The sequence below is a fragment of the Lepidochelys kempii genome, chromosome 2 (assembly GCF_965140265.1).
Source record: "Lepidochelys kempii isolate rLepKem1 chromosome 2, rLepKem1.hap2, whole genome shotgun sequence".
Taxonomy (NCBI): domain Eukaryota; kingdom Metazoa; phylum Chordata; order Testudines; family Cheloniidae; genus Lepidochelys; species Lepidochelys kempii.
Window position 1 is genome coordinate 261,287,494 of NC_133257.1, and position 20,258 is coordinate 261,307,751.

The following is a 20,258-nucleotide window of genomic DNA, read 5'->3' on the forward strand; positions in this document are numbered from 1 at the left end:
CCTTCATTTGGGGAACTGCATGTCGAACCTCACTGAAGAGGATTGGGAGCTATGTGCCCGTTGGTCTGTTGAAGTGTTGGTACTGGGACATTTATCTGAGACGCGAACAGTTCAGATCATTTCTGTCCCTGTTCTGTCAATTACTGGTTTTCCATCCCTGTTCTTCAGCACCATTATTGTTGACCTGTGCAGTGTCAGTTCCCTCTTGCATTTTTTGAGGCTTCTGCGATCGTCAGCCATCTTTAAGAGCCTTTCATTTCGGTACTTCTTGAAGTCCTCCTTTAGTCGTCATCTTATCAACTTGCAGAGGAGGGAGTACTCAAGTTTGTCACCATAATTTCACTTCATATGCCTCTGCTTCTCTAGCAAGTTCCGTGGTTCCTCCAAGATTCTTCCCCTCCTCACTCTTTTCGCTCTTTCTTTCTCAGCTAATTTCACACGTTGCGTCAATTTATCAGTGAAGTTTTTATGATCCTCATAACAGTTATCTATAGGACTCCAGTCTTCTTTGGAAATGTTCGATTTCAAGATTGCCTCATCGAATACTTTTGGCCACTGTCTCTGATTTGCCATCTTTAACGCTTTCATCTCCACCTTTTCTTTGAAGTTGAAGTACTAAGATGTCTTGTACAATGCATCACTTATCGATCATACTATAGTCAATCTCGTTCTTGTTCTTCTTCTCATTGGGCGCGATCAATGTCCACCTCCTCTTGGCCGCCTTCTTAAACCAGGTGTTACCAATGAACATTCCTTTCACCTCCGCCAGAGTTGCCAGTCACTCTCCTCATGGATTTCGTTCACCGATGCCGTACCTTCCAATGAACTTTTCACCTTCTTTTCCTCTTCCAATTTTGGCATTGAAATCTCCCATCGCGATTGTATATGTGGATTTTTGAGCAAGGGTTTCCTCGAGCTCCTGATAGAATTCTTCCACATTGTCATTTTTGCTTGTGGGAGCATAGATTCGAATTGTAGCAGATCGTGGACTCACCAGTGCAGCATCTCCTGGGAATTAGCTCTTTTCTTTGCTGGCTGGTGTCTCACCTGCCGCAGGCCCCCGTGTCCCTTTACCTCAGGGTTCTACCCAGCAGTACCCCCTTACTCTGGGTTTCCCCTCCATGGGGAACCCCCAATCCTCTAAACCCACCTTGCCTCAGTGGCTACTGCCAGTCATCAGCTAGCCCCCCTCTCACTGGGGCAAACTGCAGTCTGTAATGGCCACTCATCATCAGCAAGAGGATTGGACCAGCTGCCTCTGCCTGTCCCTGGGCTATCCCTCTTTGGCCCCAGTACCTGCCTTGGGCCTTTAACAGGGCCTCAGCCTGGGGAGTTGCCAGGCTGGAGCTCCCCAGCTCCTCTTCCCTTTCCCCAGCCCTGCTCCGCTTCAGGTACCCTTTTCTCCCAGGCAGATAGGTCCTTCTCCCTCCAAGGTTGAAGGGAGATTCCTCAGCTTTTATCGGGCCACCTGTGGCCTGCTTGGGCATGGCCCCAGCTGTAGCTACTTCCCCAATCAGCCTAGCCTTTTCCATCGGAGCGAGGTAACTGCCCCCACTACATGAATAATCATGAGGGCTCTGTTCTTGTTCAGTTGGAGGTGTAGCAGTCCAAATGCGCAATGACTTGAACTTGCAAGAGATGATTTCTGAAGACCATTCCCTGTTGATGTTGAAGCCAATTCCTCCAATGGTTCTTGCACAGTCTCCTTTTTCCAACACGATGATACTTTCGTCTCTCCGGTTCGCTTCCATCTCCTTGCTTCGTTGTGTTTCGCAGAGACCAAGGATGCCGCAGGCTGTCCTTGCCTTCTCCTCCACTAGACGGCTGATCGAATCATCTCTCATCAGTGTCCTGCAGTTATAGGTGCCCACTGAGAGGGCAGTACTTTTTCTGGCCCCTGAGATTTTTAACAGCCTCTTGTTGACTGAACTCTGCACCACTGTCGTAGAATGGATCGAGGGGCACACAAGGAGTTGGGATCCTTTATTCGTGTTGTTTATTTATGCCTAAGCACCCACGCTATGAAAATCACACCCCTTCAAAGTGTCTCCCATTGAGCATCCAAAAAGGGAGGCACCCAAGGATGAAAGTAAGCCAGTACAGGCTGGTATGGCGTACTAGTAAGAAGTGGCCGCTGGTACCAGCCCGTACGCAGCTGACATTAAAATGCTGCCACGCGCTTTAACGTCACTGCCCCCTTTGTCCCCCTCCTAACGGCGGCCCTGCCGGTAGGGTCCCTGCTGGCAGGGCCGCCAACGGGGGCACGGAGGCAGGAAGTGAAAGGGGCAGTGGCTCTGGCAGCGATTTAAAAGGGGATGAGAGCCCCGGGCCCTTTTAAATCAGCACCGCAACCCTGGGCAGCGCGGACGGGCTGGCTGGGGGAGGCCGACCCCCCCCAGCCCCGCCCCTTCTGCTTGAGGCCCCACCCCTTCCGGTGGCCCAGAGCCGGGCCCCCGTAACGGTAAGTCTTCTATGTTACTTTCACCCTTGTAGGCACCCCAAATCTCTAGTCACTCCTGAAAATGTTGGTCTTGTCAACCCGATGAAAAGGGTGTAAACTGCATGCTTCAGCTTGCTTAGTAGATAGGGCTGCTTTTACGTGACTGAGGTGGAAGAATTCTCCCATGGGGATGTATCACAATGACATGGAAAGAGAAGGGTGGTCTGAACATAGGAATGGGGAAACAGGAAACTCCGAGTCCTATTCCTCCTGTCTGCCTGTCTCTCTTTATTCATGTATATCTCCACAGCAGCAGTGCCTTCCCTCTGTAACATTGACCAGAGCCGGGGTGGCCAAACTTACTGGCCCTCAGAGCCAAATATGACAATCTTCAGAAGTTCGAGAGCCAGGGCACACCTGCCAAGAACTGTGGGTTGGGGCTTCAGTCCTGCTCCTGCTGAAGCCCCGAGCCCTGGCAGGTGCTCCCCGCAGGGCTCAAGACCCCCTCCCCGCTGGGCAAACGCCTCAAGACCTCCCTTCCCACTAGGTAGAAGCCCCTACCGCACCACCTCGCTGCAAGGCGGAGGTCCTGAGCTTTCTGCCCCACTCCCCAGTCTGGTAGGTGGAGAATGGGGGCGTTGGGGGGGTCTGTGAGCCGCACTTTAATCGTAAAAGAGCCACATGTGGCTCACGAGCCACAGTTTGGCCACCTCTGGACCAGAAGATAAGCATGCTCAGAAATACCTCCTGCGTTTTGCCCCATTCTCAGTCTTGATTTCTCCTGTTACAGCAGAAGCCACTAAGACAAACTGAAAAGAGCAGGATTGGATAATCTGATGACTACTAATGTCAATTGGAAACTATGTGTATTAGGGAAATGGGCTGAGGCTAATCAGATCCCCATGCATTCAGGTTGGGCATCTAACTCCCATTGATTTAAATGGGGGGTGAGGTTCCTAAATACCTTTATGCATTCCACCCAGTGGGCCTCAGCTGGTTGTCTGCAGCATCCGGAAGGAATTCTTCACCCCGGTGTACCTCCCTCCCACCATCACTTTAATAGACAGTGTGCACTATTTATCCCTTTTTCTGAGGCGTCCGGTCATAGCCACAGCCAGAGGCAGAATGCAAGCGTAGAGGGGTCTGTGCTCTGATTCAGTGTGACAGCTCCTTTGTACCTAATGCATAGACCATACCTGCTGTAAGCACATATTGCAAGTTCGGTTGGTTGGTTTGGCTGGCACATCTATATAAAGAAACCGTCAAGATCAAGCAAATTGATCTTTACCTCCGTGGTCCTTTGCTTGGCCTGTTGTTTGCGCAGTCCTTGAGAGAATGTTAAACAGGTGTGATTGCAATCACCTCAGTTTGCGTGCAGTGGAAAGGCTGGCTCAGAATGTTGTGTGTGTCTCTGGAATAGGAACAAGTCAGACATTGCAAAATCAGCCCTCCTCTCAATAATGCCATTGCTAAGGCTCTCCAAAGCATGGTACTGCGCCTCTATGCGAGGCTGGTTTTGCCAATACGCATGGCGCACAATAATTCTTTTCCAGGGGTCCAGCTGGCCCACATGCTCAGGGTGTAACTGATCACCATATTTGGGATTGAGAAGGAATTTTCCCCTGGGTCAGATTGGCAGGAACTCTGGGGGATTTTCTCCTTCCTCTGCAGCAGGGGGCACGGGTCGCTTGGAGGTTTAAACTAGTGTAAATAGTGGATTCTCTGTAACTCGAAGTCTTTAAACCATGATTTGAGGACTTCCGTAACTCAGCCAGAGGTTAGGGGTCTGTTACAGGAGCGGGTGGGCAAGGTTCTGTGGCCTGCAACATGCAGGAGGTCAGACTAGATGATCGTGACGGTCCCGTCTGGCCTCAGAGTCCAAGTCTAACTCTGCCCTGCTTTGCTAAGATGCAGTAACTTGCATTGTTGCTACAGAAGAGCAAGTCAGCTGAGCTCTCAGTGGGAAGTCAGGCGAGTCGTTCTATGGGGAGCCAGGACTCCCAAGTTCTGCTCAGAGCTCCACCATTAACTTGTCGTGCACGTTTGGCATACGCCAGGTTTTTCAGACATAAGAACCTACCGTTGGAAATCTGGATAAACTGCCTGATTTTCAGACCGTGACTCCCAGTGAAGTCAGTGGGAGCTGGTAGATGCTCAGAGCTTTTGAAAATGACCCATGAAGGTGCTTGGGCAAGAGTTGAGGAGCTTAACTTTGGGCAATTTTTTTTTTTTTTTTTTTTTTTTGCAAATCTTGGCCTTTAGCGTCAACATCTCTTTGCTTCAATTTACCCGTTTCTAAATTAGGTGCAAACACTGACCTTGCAGGAATGTTTTAAAGCTTAATTCATTAAAAATGACCTGCAAAGGTGGGGGAAATACTTTTTTTTTTTTTAAATCTTTGTTCTGATGTATAAAGAAAGCCTTAGCAGTTCAGGTGTTGTCTACCCTGCTTTTCTTGGAAGACTCTATTGATGATAGGGAAACTCATGGAATCCTAATGTGTAAAAAGTATCCACTGAAAACAGGAGGGGGGGCTTATTTGTTTACAGCTATCTGGCTTTGTTTCTTTCTCATAATGCATATTTAACTCAAATGTCTGAAAGACAGTTGGGAGAAAAGATCTCTTTGTTAAAGAGTCAACACCCTCTCCATAAAGGACCTGCAAGTTTCCCTCTTCAGTTCTCTGATCTTCCACAGAGACCACCATCAAAAACAAGGAAGAGAAAACTTGAAGTTCTTGATATTACTCAGGTGAAAAAAATGAAGCTATCTTTATGCATCATAAAGAAGCAAAAATCTTCTATTTCTTTTCCTTTGCAGTGTTTGTAAAGTGCCTTGGGAACTTCTGATGAAAGCTATTGCAGAGATGCAAATCAAAACCATTTTTTATTAGTAAGTGTTGCCAACACATAAAGTGGAAAAAATCAATGTCTGGCTGAATTGAGGGGAAGCATGGTAATGCACTGTCTAAGAAAGCATCCTATCATTAAGATCAGCCTGGGAATCCTTTTCGCTTGCTCTGAGTGGCTGAGTTAATTTCCTGCAGAATGTGGATGTCGGAGGTGGCTTGCAAGAAGAAATAATTGGCATCTTCATGCTGCGAAGAGCTAATTATTGGTGGAAGTAAAGCCCTGTAGTAGCTGGTACCTTACATGCTCTAATGACATTCTTGTTTTCCTGTGGCAGACCACTGTCCCTGCCCCATCCCTCCATTGCCTATAGCACCGGGGTGATGCAAGCCAACGCGACAGGCGAAAGCACATGAAGGGAATGTGAGGCCATGCAGAGTTGCAATGCAAACCTCTGGACTGATGTATTTGCTTTGGATCAGAGTTGGTGCCAATGAGATCAAAAGAATAATGAGACGAAGGCAGGGCAGGTCGGCAGCCACTAGCCTTGACGATGCATCCAGGGACACTGGAAACAATAGTGAAAATGGAAGTGAATCATTTGAATTTTGCTGTTCGGGGAGGAAGGGATTTCAGCAAAGAACTGCTGCAATCTGAGCTAGCCAAGGGCAAACCCAGTTTGTCACAGAAGGCCAAAATAAACCTTAACCTGCAGCTTCCAGGTAGGAAACTGCAGAGCTGGCTAGGAAAGGGGAGCTCATGTACACAAATCTGGTGCTTGTACCGGGGTCTTATAGGACTAGGATGCCTGAGTGCTGATCCCATATGGCCACGGTCTTGCTCTAGCTTTAGGAAGTCTTTACAATGTCAGGAGTCTGTGGTCCAAATTCACAGGGGCAGTCCAGCTGCTCCACTCAGGTGGGGCCCTCATGCAGAGTCGTCTGCCGGGACTGAACCTGGGATCTCAAGCCACAAGCCTGTACAGTTTAAGCTAAAGGGCCAGGGCCATTAGTGCAGAAGCGGTAGCAGACTCATATGCCTCTGTATGTGGTCTGGCCACTAGAGTGGGACAGAGAGTCACTGTGCGTCAGTGCGGGTTACACAGAGCAACCCTAACCCTCAACTGACGACTCAAAGGCTGCTTTGCACAGAGCGGGGCTGTAACACTGAAGCTGCTCCTGTGTTTTTTCACCTCTCAAACTTAGATCATAATTATTATGATGGTACATCCTTTCACAGTGAGGTCTCCAGGGCACATCTCAAGTAGAGCGTGAGGCCGGAACTTGGATCGTTCCAAACTGGGATGCAGCTCTTCCCATCTCCTGATGGCCCATGGTGCTTTGATCTCTTGCAAGGAGCTGCTATTAATTTCCTTTCACAGTTTCCGTTCTGCCATGTCGTCCGTCTTCTCCCATGAAAGACGCTAAAGCCAAAATTTTCAAACCTGTATCCTTCAAATTAGGCCCCTCTATAAAAGTGGACTGATTCCCAGATGTGGTGATTACCTGTAGCTCCCACTGATTTCACGAGGCTCTATTTCTACTGCCTGCAGAAAATTATATTAATCGCCTCTTTGCGGATGCCCATGCCCATCTGGCTGGAATTTGTAGGTGCTTGTTTGCAAATATATATATTTGCAGGCATCTCTTTTTAACAATGTGGCCCATGGTGGTTTTCTATTGGATGGTTTGACTGAATTAGAGTTTGACTGACTCTGCCACTAAGAGCAGCAAGCACTTTGAGGCAGGGACCATATTTCTGTTCTGTGTTCGTACAGCACCGAGCACCATGGGGCCCTGGTCCATGATTGGCGATCGCAGGCACTACTGTAAAATTCCACTATATGCCTAACTGTCTTTTAAAAATCTGATAAGGCAATGCAAGCAGTAATGATAATTTATAACCAGACGGGGCAAACCACTGGAGAATACACCATAGGCAAAATTGCTGCAGTGCTAACAGGGGATGTAATAAATGTGACACAACAGATCTTTGGCATCCCTGACTCCTATGGCTATTGACTCCGTTGGGTAGTTCTGAAAACTGCCAGCTGATGTCAAACCAGAGCAAAAATGAGCTTCTGTTGCAAATAGTAGAAATGTAGCTCACGAAAGCTTATGCTCGAATAAATTGGTTCGTCTCTAAGGTGCCACAATTCCTCCTGTTCTTTTTGCGGATACAGACTAACACGGCTGCTACTCGGAAAAATGTTCATGACTGCGTATCTTCGCCCCTCCATAGGAGCTGAGTAAAATGCAACTTTCCTTTGGCGTCTAACCCACTAGCAGATATTGAGGAGTATATTGAAATCCAGGGGTACTAGAGAAATTGTATTACTATGGACTTGTCTACACAGAGACTTAGTGTGTAGCAAGCTGGGGTGTGAATCTGTAGCATACAGTTTGCCACCCACTAACTGGCTGTTTGAACCCTGCTAACATGCACTAAAAATTCCCTAGTGCACTTTGACCTACTGCTGTTTGAAAGCCCCCTCGGGAACTTTTGGTGTGCAGTAACAGGATCCACATGGCTGGTAGTGCCTGGCAAACTGGTGCACTGTAGATTTACGCCCCACTTGCTATGCACTAAATCCCCATGTAGAAGAGTTCCAGACCTCAGAATAAACAAGGATATAAAGAGCTAAATTCTTCCTTGGTGTAAGTGCACTGATTTCTATGGAGGCACACCGGGAATGACAACCCTCATTCGGAAGCACTTAAATGAGACCTAAGCACATGCTGAAATGCGTTCTTGAATCAGTACCTCAAATAGCTCCAACAATTTAAAAATTTACTATATTCACAGCCATGTGATACTGCCCTCCACCCTCCCCCGCTTCTTAATCAAACCCATTAACATCACAGGAGCATGCCCAACTTCTGTAGGTTATTTCTGATGCTTCCTCGTTAAGCTCCATCTGTATATTTTTAAATGCAGACACTTCTCAAACGGCCATCTATCGGGTTCAATCTGCCAGGTATGTAAACCAGAGCAAAAGACAGTGTCCCATATGAACTGACATGTGTGTTGTCTAATTTTTTAACCTATTACAAACTTTGAAAAAACAACCACAACAGAGAGCTAGAGAGAGAAACCTTCTGCTGTAATGTGATATAAAGTTGCCTGCCTTACAATGAGAGACTTAAGGAGCTTAATCTACTTATTTATCAAAGGGAAGGTTAAGAGGCGCCATCTATATGTAATCACCCAGGGGGAACATATCTGACTGTAGGGGGCCCGTTAGTCTAAGGGCTTGTCTACACTTACATTTTATAGCGCTCTAACTTGCTGGCTCAGGGGTGTGAAAAATCACCCTTCTGAGCATAGCAAGTCTGAGCGCTTTAAAGCGCAAGTGTAGACAGGCTCTGAGCGCTGGGAGTTGCGCTCCCAGTGCTTGGAGCTAATCCCCTCGGGGAGGTGGATTGCCAGCGACAGTGCTTTGAAGTATCCAGGGTAGCCATGCCCTAAGGCTCTGTCTACACTGGGAAGTGAAAGACAAAACTTCTGCTGTTCAGAGGAGTTTTTAAAAAACCGCCCCCGAAAGACAAAAGTTTTACTGGGTGTGAGCAGCACTTTGTCGGCAAGAGACAAAGGTAATGCCACTCGTTGGGGGTGGAAGTTTTTTGTCAGCAGGAGAGCTCTCTTCTGCCGACAAACAGCGCTTTTCACAGCATGGCACTAAAAGCTGCACAGTGTAGCCATCGCCTTGGAGACCAAGACACAGTGGACCAACGCATCACAAGATCCAATGGCTGCAAGTTGGTGTTAGAGCGTTTTAAATAAGAGGCAGTTTTTAACCGTGAGGGTATTGTCACATCACTTTTATAGGCTAGAGTAGTTAGTCGTTGGAACAGATTATCAGGGGATGTGGTAAATTCTCCATCACATGGAGCATTTAAATGATTACTTATTTGTTTTACTGTAGCACCCAGGAGCCCCAGACATTGAACAAGACCCCATCATGCTAGGCCCTGTGTCAATAGTTGATATCATTCTACAAATTACGCCCTGGTTTTCAACCCCAAGTTATTGGGACTCATAAACTTTAAGGCCAGAAAGGACCAACATGATCATCTAGTCTGACCTCCTGCATGCTGCAGGCCACAGAATCTCACCCACCCACTCCTGTAATAGGCCCATAACCTCTGGCTGAGTTACTGAAGTCCTCAAATCTTTATTTCAAGACTTCAGGTGACAGAGAATCCATTTACTCTAGTTCAGACCCGCAAGTGACCCATGCCCCACATTGCAGAGGGAAGTGAAAAACCCGCGGGGTCTCTGCCAGTCTGACCTGGAGGAAAATTCCTTTCCAATCCCAGATATGGCAATCAGTTAAACCCTGAGCATGTGGGCAAGACCTACCAGCCAGACACCTTGGAAAGAATTGTCAATAGTAACTCAAAGCCCTGCCTATCTTGTGTCTCATCTCCGACTGTTGGAGATAAGTGCTAATAGCAGTCATGGATGGGCCATTTGCCATTGTAGGCAATTTCATCATTCCATCCCCTCCATAAATTTATCAAGATCAGTCTTAAAGCTAGTTAGATTTTCTGCCCCCACTACTCCCCTTGGAAGGCTGCTCCAGAATTTCACTCTGATGGTTAAAAGAAAAGGAGTACTTGTGGCACCTTAGAGACTAACCAATTTGTTTGAGTATAAGCTTTCGTGAGCTACAGCTCACTTCATCGGATGTGAGCTGTAGCTCACGAAAGCTTATGCTCAGATAACTTGGTTAGTTTCTAAGGTGCCACAAGTACTCCTTTTCTTTTTGCGAATACAGACTAACACGGCTGTTACTCTGAAACTCTGATGGTTAGAAACCTTCATCTAATTTCAAACCTAAACTTACTGATGGCCAGTTTCTATCCATTTGTTCTTGTGCCAAAATTGGCCCTTAACTTAAATGACTCCTCTCCCTCCCTGGTGTTTATCTGTCTGATGTATTTATAGTGTGCATTTACATTAGGAAGGAATATTTCCCTCCCCTACAGGAATCACTAGATGAAATTCCCTGACCACGGTTTTGCCAGAGGTCGGACAAGATGATCGTAGTGGTTTCCTTTGACCTTCAGGCTATGAAAGAGTTTTGTCAGTACGAATTTAATAGGGTCACGTTATTCATGAAAGGTGAAGCCGTGGCTGATGGATGCAAATAACCTCCAGCAAGTGCTGATAAAAACTTTGCATCTCCCCAGCATGAATTGCATACTTGCCACACGTGTGGCAGGAAAAAAACAATTTTAGCTGTATACCTTGTTTAGCAACATTTTGATTAACAAATAAGTAGAGTATGAAAATAAGTAGGTTCCATCTCCTCCTTGTATAGGTTGGCTCCCAAATGGCCTGATCCAGAACTCATTGAAGTCAAAAGGTGTCTCCCCATTGACTTTAGTGGGCTTTGGGGCAAATATTATCGCAAGTCCACCTGGACAGGCTTTGGAGGAAGAGAGAAGCATTTTAAAACCTCTAGAAATTGCCTAAAACCACTTTTCCATGCATAACAATGATATGGATCTTCAGTACAGCATCTCAGGACCTCGCCAGGTGAAAACCCTGTGCTGTGTATCCCATAGGGAAGATGGGAAATCTTTCCAAAGTGTCTTAGCACCTATTTCTAGCCCTGACGGCTTATGGGCTGTCTAGTTATACCTGTCACTGATGCAGAACTGAACACAATGCTGCAGGCTTCAGATCACTGTATTCTTGGGGCAAAATTCTTTCTTGGGGAAAGGAGGAAACATTTTTTCTGACAGGCTGCTTTCATAGATTATAAGACCAGAAGAGCCCATTGTGATCATCTAGTCTTACCTCCTGTACAGCACAGGCCATAGGGCTTCTCTGTATTAATTCCTGTTTGAACTAAAGCGTATCTTTTTAGAAAAACATCCAGTCTTGATTTTAAAATGTCCAGTGGTGGAGAATCCACCACAACTCTTGGTAAACTACCCTAGCTATTAAAAATGTGTACCTTATTTCTAGTCTGAATTTGTCTAGCTTCAGCTTCCAGCCATTGGATTTGTTTTACCTTCGTCTTTTTATGAAAGCTTAATGCACATTAGAAGCTGCTCAGAGCTTCGGAATGACATAAGCAGTCCCAAGGGAGATGGGTTTGTGGACAGAGTGCAGGTGAGGTGGTAAGATGTCTGACGAAAAGTGCAAGCTATCACATGGATATCCATTATAGCTATATCTTATCTCTGTATAGCTCAAAATCTGTTTACTGAAGGATGTAGGCAGTGGTTCTTTCTATTCCTTGCATTTCAAACAAGAACAAATGAACTGTAATGTAAGTATTAGATGCAGACGTTTAAACTAAGCTCAAAACAAAAATGTTCTCCTTTAGGAAGCCATCCAGTACTTTTGTCTTGTATTTTATATTGGATTCCATCTTGGTCCAGAGTTTCAGATAATATGTCCTGTGGTTGTGAATACATTGTAAGTACCTAGGTTGATAGGCCCAGAGTTCTAGATGTTAAGAGGTCCTGTTGTGAAACCATCTATTTTCCATGGGTAGAATTCTGATGTCTTTATCTTTGGCCCTACTGGTCACAACTTCGTGGGAATTAAATATGAGCCTCTGAAAACTGAGCTTTGTAGCTAATGTTAAAAGTTGGAAAATTGTATTTTAATGAATCTAAAAGCGGAGGTTACAAGAAGATATTCTCAGTTGTTTTCTTTGCAATCTCAAATAATCCCACTTCAAAGCTGCATTTAAAAATTTCCATTTACCCCAGTAAAAACAAAGATAAAGCTTTGATTATAACTTCCAAAGGGAGTTGAGGTTGCTTTTCGGCTTTCTGGTTGTTCAAAGCATTGTTGTTTGCTTTCTCCTTATTGATCTGAGGTATCAAAGGTGCTGATGCAGTCTTGGCAAATTGATTGTGGAGTTAGGCTCTTGGGTAGCATGAGTGAAAAAGTTTGGTCTGTTTCACATCAGTAATATTTACTGAAGAAATATGCCCTGGCAGTGGTTTTCTGAGTTCCTTTTACTACTATCAGAAACATGTTTTACTAAGTGCTTTTTTTCTTTACAATCCAGTTCCACCTTCTGGGACATTGGATATAACCACAGCCTTTTCCTAACCTTTGGGGAATTGTTCTATGCCACATCATGGGTGACTCTTGAACAGGATTGCTAGAGGGAAATGGCTGCAGTATCTATCGATCCATCTATCGTTGTTATTATTTGCATTCTGTATGAAATTCTGATTTTTTTTTCATTCAAAATCAGAACAAAACCTGAAAATTTTGAAATTTCCAGGGAAACAAATTCCGAAAAAGTTCAATTCAGGATCTTCAAGATATCTTGTTTCAATAGTGTCAAAACACTTATTCTAATTTAGTTTTTATATTTATATTAAAAATTAAATATAACATCTATAAATTAAATATAATCAGTATAGAACACATTAAAAACAATATTTTAATATATGTCAAAACAAATTGAGTTGAATTGATCGCATCAAAGTGAAACATTTCCACAGAGAAATGAAACGTTCTATCAAAATTTTGTTGAAATCAACTTATTCCCGCGAAACATTTCAGTTTCGTTGAAACCGCAGAAGCAGTAGGAAAGTCCTAAATGGACTTCATGGAGTCTCTTGCATGTCTCTCTGTTTTGGGAGGGGTTAAAAAAATCTTCTTGGGCATAATTTACTCCTTCCACCCAATGCATCCACAGCATCAACCATAATTTTGCACCTGTGTGGGTGGCAGTTTCAGTGGCATGAGGGATGGGGGAATTACAAAGGAACAGAAGCAGTCGCATCTTGTGCACAGTTTGCTGTGTTCAGATCAGGTACTTTAATTTGGAGGAGGAGCAAGAGATTTAATCTGAGAATCTCTAGTGTTTCCTTCTATAAAATCCACTGTTCACTATTAACCCAGATGTGTCTCAGTCCTACACAGATCTGGCCTGTGTCTCCCTGGTCAATTCCAGAAAATGTTTGATGCCACAAATGCTGAATCTTGAAACTGAGGTTATTGAGAATTGTGTTTAAAGAAAATAATCCCATATTATTTCACTCTTTCCTCTCCGTTTGTGAGAATTAAATCCCTCATTCTGGGTCTTCAGCACATATTTTTAGGATAAAGTGTAGTTTTGGGTGCCAACCTCCATTTAGAGCAGTATATAGTACACTAATGTGGGGGTGGTCTCAGGGATCTAAATAGTCTTTTTCACCTCTAACTTGTGTAATCCTCTGATCCAGGTTTCGGATTTGATTGAGAGAGTTGGAAACCTGGATAGAGCTGGTTGCTCACAAGGTAGCCATGAATCATGCCCTGCATTGGGTTTCTCTGCATACTTTCCATACAGCACAGACAAAGTAGTCTCTAAACGTTCTAATATGGTCACCTCTTTCTCTTCTCTTTCTGTAGGTTGTGGAATGATGTGGGACAACATAACCTGCTGGCCCTCAGCAGCAGTGGGAGAAGTTGTGGTGATGCCATGTCCAATATATTTTATCTACTTCTCCACTTCTCTGGGTAAGTGAAACTAGACAGTTCGTTTACTATAAATGTCACTTGGTGTTTTCTAATTTGATTCACTCCGCCTTCCTTCTGGTGAACTAAGAAAAGGAGGACTTGTGGCACCTTAGAGACTAACAAATTTATTTGAGCATCAGCTTTCTGTTTGAAAAGTAAAGTTGAAACACTCCATGATGGCTGTTCAGAGGTAATGGACATGTGCTACTCCCCAATGATGTCAGCTGGAGTTCTGGGTGCTCAGCCCGTCTGAAAATGAGACATTATAGCCAATCGAGGGCTGTAATGCTTTTAATCTAAGAGAGGTTATTGGTAACTGGGTGGAGTTTAATAGCCAAGGACACGGAGGAGGTCAGGCTAGCTGACCTGGTGGTCCCTTCTGGCCTTAAACTCTATGATTCTTTATCCGGTAGAAGTGAGTAAGTAGTTGAGTAGCTAACCTGCTTGACTACACTCTTGTATCTATCTCCTCACTGGTATGCCCAAATCCCCAGCCTACCGACATGGATTCACACTTATTATTTTTCATTGTTTCTTTACATTACAGTAGAGACCAGAGACACTAGTCACAGTTGGCATCCTATTTTGCTAGGTCCTATATAAAACATACAAAGATAGAGTCCCCGCACCTTGCACACCATGTGTGGGATTATCTCTGAACATTGGCCTAACTCTGCTCCCATTGAAGTCAATGTGAGTTTAACCAGTGACTTCAACGAGAACAGAGTTAAGCCAATGCTGTTCACTTTGAAGATTCCATTCTACGAAGTTGCATACAAAGAGGAGCTAGTAGAAAAATGTCCCCCCCCCCCCCGTAGAAAATTTTGACAAAAATGGGAAAATAGAGTTTCCCTCTAAATTAAACTTTCCACAGAAAACGTTGAGGGTTTTTTTGTTTGGGGGGGGGGAGATTTGTTTTGTGGGGTTTGGGTTGGGGGAGGTGGGGAGTTAAGTGAAAATTTGAAAACCAAAAAATTCTATCCAAAAACTGAACAACTTCAATTCAGAAATATTGCTGTAGTACTTCATGAGAGTTGTAGCCTGGGTACCTCATGCTCCCATTATCCTCTTAAGCCCAGAGTCCCTGGTCAGACTTCATCTCCCATGGTGCTCCACAATCTTCTCTCGTAGAGGGGGAGGCAATGGATCATCTGAGTTCTTGGCAATAATGCATCATGGGAGATGTAGTCCCGCCAAGGAGCCTGGCCCAGAGAAGAGGTGGGGGACATGAGACAGTTGAACTACAACTTCCAGAAGACACTGCAGCAGCATATTCAAATCAAAATATTTCTGGTTTTGAAAGAAATATTTGGGCTTTAAACATTTGGTTTTTTGACTAAAATCTTAATTCTCCACAGAAAGCAGATGCCTTTTGTGAAAATTGTGTTTAATTGAAAACCCAGCTTTCCATTGAAAAGCCCTTTTTCTGAAAATTTTTCAACCAGCCTGTGACAGAGTGGGAGTAGCTTATGGCTGGCTCACCACTCTGTGTACTTTGTATGCATTCCCACCTGGGCCAAAAAGGGAGATAATTGATTAGGTCTGGGTGATAAACTAGTTAACAAGCTTATTCAGCTCATCAGCTGGGGATTGTTAATTGGGAGACAGAGAGGCAGAGAGGGAAGCTGGGAGGAAGGGCAAAGAAGACCAGAACCTCAGGGAGGTGAGACCTCCCTTCACCTTTACCTCCCCACCCAGCACCTAGCGCGTACGTTGAAGCTTAAGGAAAGCCTTATGGTGATGGGCCGTGAAGCTGCATAAGACGTAAACAAAGTACACTGTGGTGAACTTACATAAGAAAGCATGAGGACTGCCTGAAAAGAGGAATCCAGTGTATAGGAGCCCATCCTGTGACAAAGCCCTGACACAAAGGTTCGATAATGGTCTAGAGAGGATGCATACTTTGAAATACACACAAGTTGTAGACATACTTGCAATCCCTCCCCAGACTCCCCCCACCATCACTGTAAACAAATGAAGTAAGTGCCAACTGTCCCAGATGCCCCTCAGACAGTTAATAGCCTGATTTCGCAGCGACGTTGTGGCAGGGAGGAGAGAGTTGAAGGAGGAGTGGCCTGCCAGGTTGGGCATTCCTGTGTGAGGGCCAGTGTGGAAGAAGGCACAGTGGGAGTTGTTGGTGCACAAAGTTGACAAACGAGCAGCTATGACTGGCACCATTGCTGGATCCGAGAAAGTACTGAGGAGGATGCAGTCAGAGGCAAGAGTGGACAGTTAGAGTTGATGACAGGCCTTGAAGGTGAAGATGAGAAACTTGACCTTGATGCAATGAAACTTAGGAGCCTCTGCAGGGGCTCAAAGGAGGTGATGTGCTTGCAGTAACACGTAGGCAAGATCATCTTAGCAGCTGTAGTTTATATGGATTGGAGGCTGCTGGATGATATACATACAATCACTGAGCCAGATTCTGCTCTCTGTTTCTCTAGGAACTGCACTGACATCAGTGAGGAGAACTGGGCCACTGTTTCCAAACAGTAATAGTTCAAAGAATGCTGTAACTGCAGCAACCATTTGCAAAGATTGGGTTTTTTTCCACTATCTGGGGACTTAGGTACTCAGATGTCGTGGTGGCGGGCGCCTGTATACGAACTTATATTGTCAGAGAGATCTGCATGTCTATAGATAACATAATTTCAAGATGGTACCAGCTATTGATTTGGAAGAAGGGTCAGATAGATGCTGGGATACTGCGCTGTTGGATGCTAATATAAGGACATGCATAAATAGGTGGGGAAATTCCTGATTTCCATTAACTAACTCCTATGTCTGTGTTTTGGGGTAATGGGACTTTTCTGGATCCAACTCTGCCTGGCTGCAGCATAAATGTCATTGCATCACTAGGACGACGTCTCTCTACTGAAGGGAAACAAATGTATTGATATTCACTCAGTAGGCATTCACCAACTATCTATCTCTGGTACTTACGAGATCCCCACGACTCTAATATCTGAGTGCCTCACAGTCTTTAATGACAAGTTTCGGAGTAGCAGCCGTGTTAGTCTGTATCCGCAAAAAGAAAAGGAGGACTTGTGGCACCTTAGAGACGAACAAATTTATTTGCGCATAAGCTTTTGTGAGCTACAGTGATGAAGTGAGCTCACAAAAGCTTATGCTCAAATAAATTTGTTAGTCTCTGAGGTGTCACAGTCTTTAATGTATTTATCCTCACAACACCACTGTGAGGTTGGGCAGTTATTATCTCCATTTCACAGATACGGAAGTGAGCCACAGAGAAGCTATGTCACATGCCATAGCAGGAAGTCTGTGGCAGATCAGGCACTTGGACCCACATTTCCCACGTAACAAGGAAGTACCCGAACCCCTAGATCATACTTCATCTTTTCTCTCATCTGGGAAAAACTACTCTAGATTAGGGATCCAAAATGGCTTTCAGTAAAACCCTCTAGTATTACAATTATGCCATGAAAATTAAATCAGCGTATGTAATAAAATCTTTGTTACACAAGACAGACAATCTGGGCCTCTAGTTAATTAATTATCTGATCTATAAAATAGACAAGCTTCTGTTGTATGTAATAAAATCTTTCATATCAGATAGAAAAGTTCATCCCCAGCAGAGGTGGTAACCTGATAAGTAATAAGCACAAGAAGGCCAAAAGGGAAAGTGGGTTAATTCACTGGTCTAGCAGTTCTGGAAAGCAGAGTTTAAATCTTGACTCGTGGGCAAAGTAATAATGAGTCTGCCGGTTGCATTGTTGTTGATTATTTTCATTACAGGAAACCCTGCAGGCCTCATTTGAGATGATGAGTTATGCTGGAGGTTGCACATACATTTAGTAAGTGACAGTCCCTGGCATTAAAGGCATACAGTCTAAATGGACAAGACAGACTAAGGGTACGAGAAAGGAAGCAATATTATCCCCATTTTACAGGTGGTTAACTGAAGAGATTAAATGACTTGCCCAAGATGACAAAGGAATCCTGTAGCAGAGCCAGGAATTGAATGCATATCTCCTGAGTCCAGGTGTGTTGTGAAGCTAAATATGTTGTGGATGATTGTGAAGCACTCACAGCACAGTGTTGAGTGCTATAGAAAAGCCCATGAGGAAATTAATAACTTGGTAGCATTTTATGTCCGTTCTGGAATCCCTTTGCAGTGATATGAATGCTAACACACGGTGCAGGGCAGTGGAGAATCAGAGCCATCTGTGTTTATAGTTAGAATGGAAATGTTATGAAGCAAAGATTTAGTGCATGAAATTTCCTCCTTGATAAAGAAAACTTTTCTTCCACTGTCTCATATCCTAGCTTCTGTCAGATAAAAGATGGAAACCAGAAAATGCCTCGCACTACATTTATCTCATCTGACACTACGGTCTTACGCCATTCACAAATTCAGTAGAGCTTCATTATTTCATGATATTCGTCATTAGCACTTGGAAAGGATGGATAAAAATATAATTTGGCACATTCCTGTATTAAAGAGCATTACTCACTTTCATGGCACTAGAATATTCTAGCTTTCTTTATGTCTGTAATCCAAAAGTCCCTGACACCAACCACAAACTTCTTCGTGCAGTTTCTCAAATAGGAAATCATCAGTGAGTCTGGCTACGCTGGAATTAGAGCTATCATTTCCAGCTTGAGGAAATGTACCTAGGGCCTCAGACAGGACACATGCAGGGTGGGCACTCTATCCCACCACTTGCATCGCCACAGTGAGACTTCTGGTTGTAGCCCGCTGGCCCAATCAGAGCTAGCACAGGTAGGGCTACCCGAGCTGGGAATTACAACAATGTAGACATAGCCAATACTGTACATATTAAGATCTATACTGCACACTGACTTCAGTATAACCACGTCACTCCGGGGTGTGAAAAATCCACACCCCTGAGCAGCGTAGTTGTAGTGACCTGTAACCCCTGTTTAGACAGTGCTATGTCGCTGGGAAAGCTTCTCCTGCCCATAAAGCTACCGCCTCTCACGGAGGTGGAGTAACTAAGCTGACGGCTTAGAGCATCTTCATCAAAGCACTGCATCAGTGCAGCTGTGCCAATGCAGCATTCGTGGTGGAGACCTGCCCATCCTGGCTAATGGCCACTGGTAGACCTGTCCTCCATGAACTTATCTAGTTTTTTTGAACCCTGTTATAGTCTGGGCCTTCACAACATCCTTTGGCCAGGAGTTCCACAGGTTGACTGTGCATTGTGTGAAGAAATACTTCCTTTTGTTTGTTTTAAACCTGCTGCCTATTAATTTCATTGGGTGACCCCCTAGTTCTTGTGTGATGAGAAGGAATAAATAACACTTCCTTATTTACTTTCTCCACACCAGTCATGATTTTATAGACCTCTATCATATCCCCCCTCAGTCGTCTCTTTTCCAAGGTGAAAAGTCCCAGTCTTATTCATCTCTCCTCACACGGAAGCCGTTCCATACCCCTAATAATTTTTGTTGCCCTTTTCTGAACCTTTTCCAATTCCAATAGATCTTTTTTGAGATGGGGCGACCACATCTGCACGCAGTATTCAGGATGTGGGCATACCATGGATTTATACAGAGGCAACATGATATTTTCTGTCTTTATTATCCATCCCTTTCTTAATAATTCTCAACATTCTGTTCGCTTTTTTGACTGCTGCTGCACACTTGAGCGGATGTTTTCGGAGAACTATCCACAATGACTCCAAGATCTCTTTCTTGAGTGGTAACAGCTAATTTAGAGCCCCAGTTATATATGTATAGTTGGGATTGTGTTTTCCAATGTGCATTACTTTGCATTTACATTATACATTTTACAATATATGTGCACTGGGAGTAGTGCCTCCTTCTAGGCATCCAGATGCCTAAGCTCTGGGGCATTTCATAAACCAGGGGAAGATAGGTGTTCGACTGCCTATGTCATGTGCGGGGCCTGATCCAGGAAGCATGCTCACAGGCCTCCTACTGAATCAGCCCCTCAGGTGAGATCACACAAGCAATGGGGGCGGGAGGAAGTGGAGGAGGGCCTCCCTCATAACTTCCAGCCCAGTGGTTAAAGTACTCACCTGGGATATGAGAGACACCCCCCTGCACCTGAGGAAGAGAAGAGATTTGAACTGGGATCTGCCGCCTCTCTGCTAAGTGCTCTAACCACTGGGATACGTGTATTCTGGGGTGATACTCAGCTGTCTCCACGTTCATGTTGTTGCACTCTGGATAAGTAATTAAAGAGCCATAGGAGAAACACGACTGGATCCCGAGTCTCCCACACCCAGGGAAGTGCTCTACCCATTCTATTGTAGAGTCATTCTCATGCTTCTCTCTCTCTCTCTTATTTACATATATATGTAAATAAGGCCTGTCTACTATGTCTTCTTCTTGGTTACCTTAGTTCCTACTGCTGGTACCCTAAACTGACCTCTCTCCATCTAAAAATACTATACCTTTTCAGCTGCTAAATGATCTTTTCAGCTGCTCTTTGCTTGTACTATATTGGCCCTCCAAGTCCTGTACATTATCAT

General features: G+C 44.6%; 1 protein-coding gene across 3 annotated transcripts in view; it reads left to right on the top strand.

Annotated features, from left to right (window-relative positions):
- LOC140907855 (vasoactive intestinal polypeptide receptor-like) overlaps positions 1-20,258 on the top strand; it is a 177,035-nt gene that overhangs the window by 86,317 nt on the left and 70,460 nt on the right. For all 3 annotated transcript variants that reach the window (XM_073334767.1, XM_073334769.1, XM_073334768.1), the window contains one exon: positions 13,669-13,776. In XM_073334767.1, the coding sequence (XP_073190868.1) occupies positions 13,669-13,776 (108 nt within the window). The remainder of the gene's footprint in view (positions 1-13,668; positions 13,777-20,258) is intronic.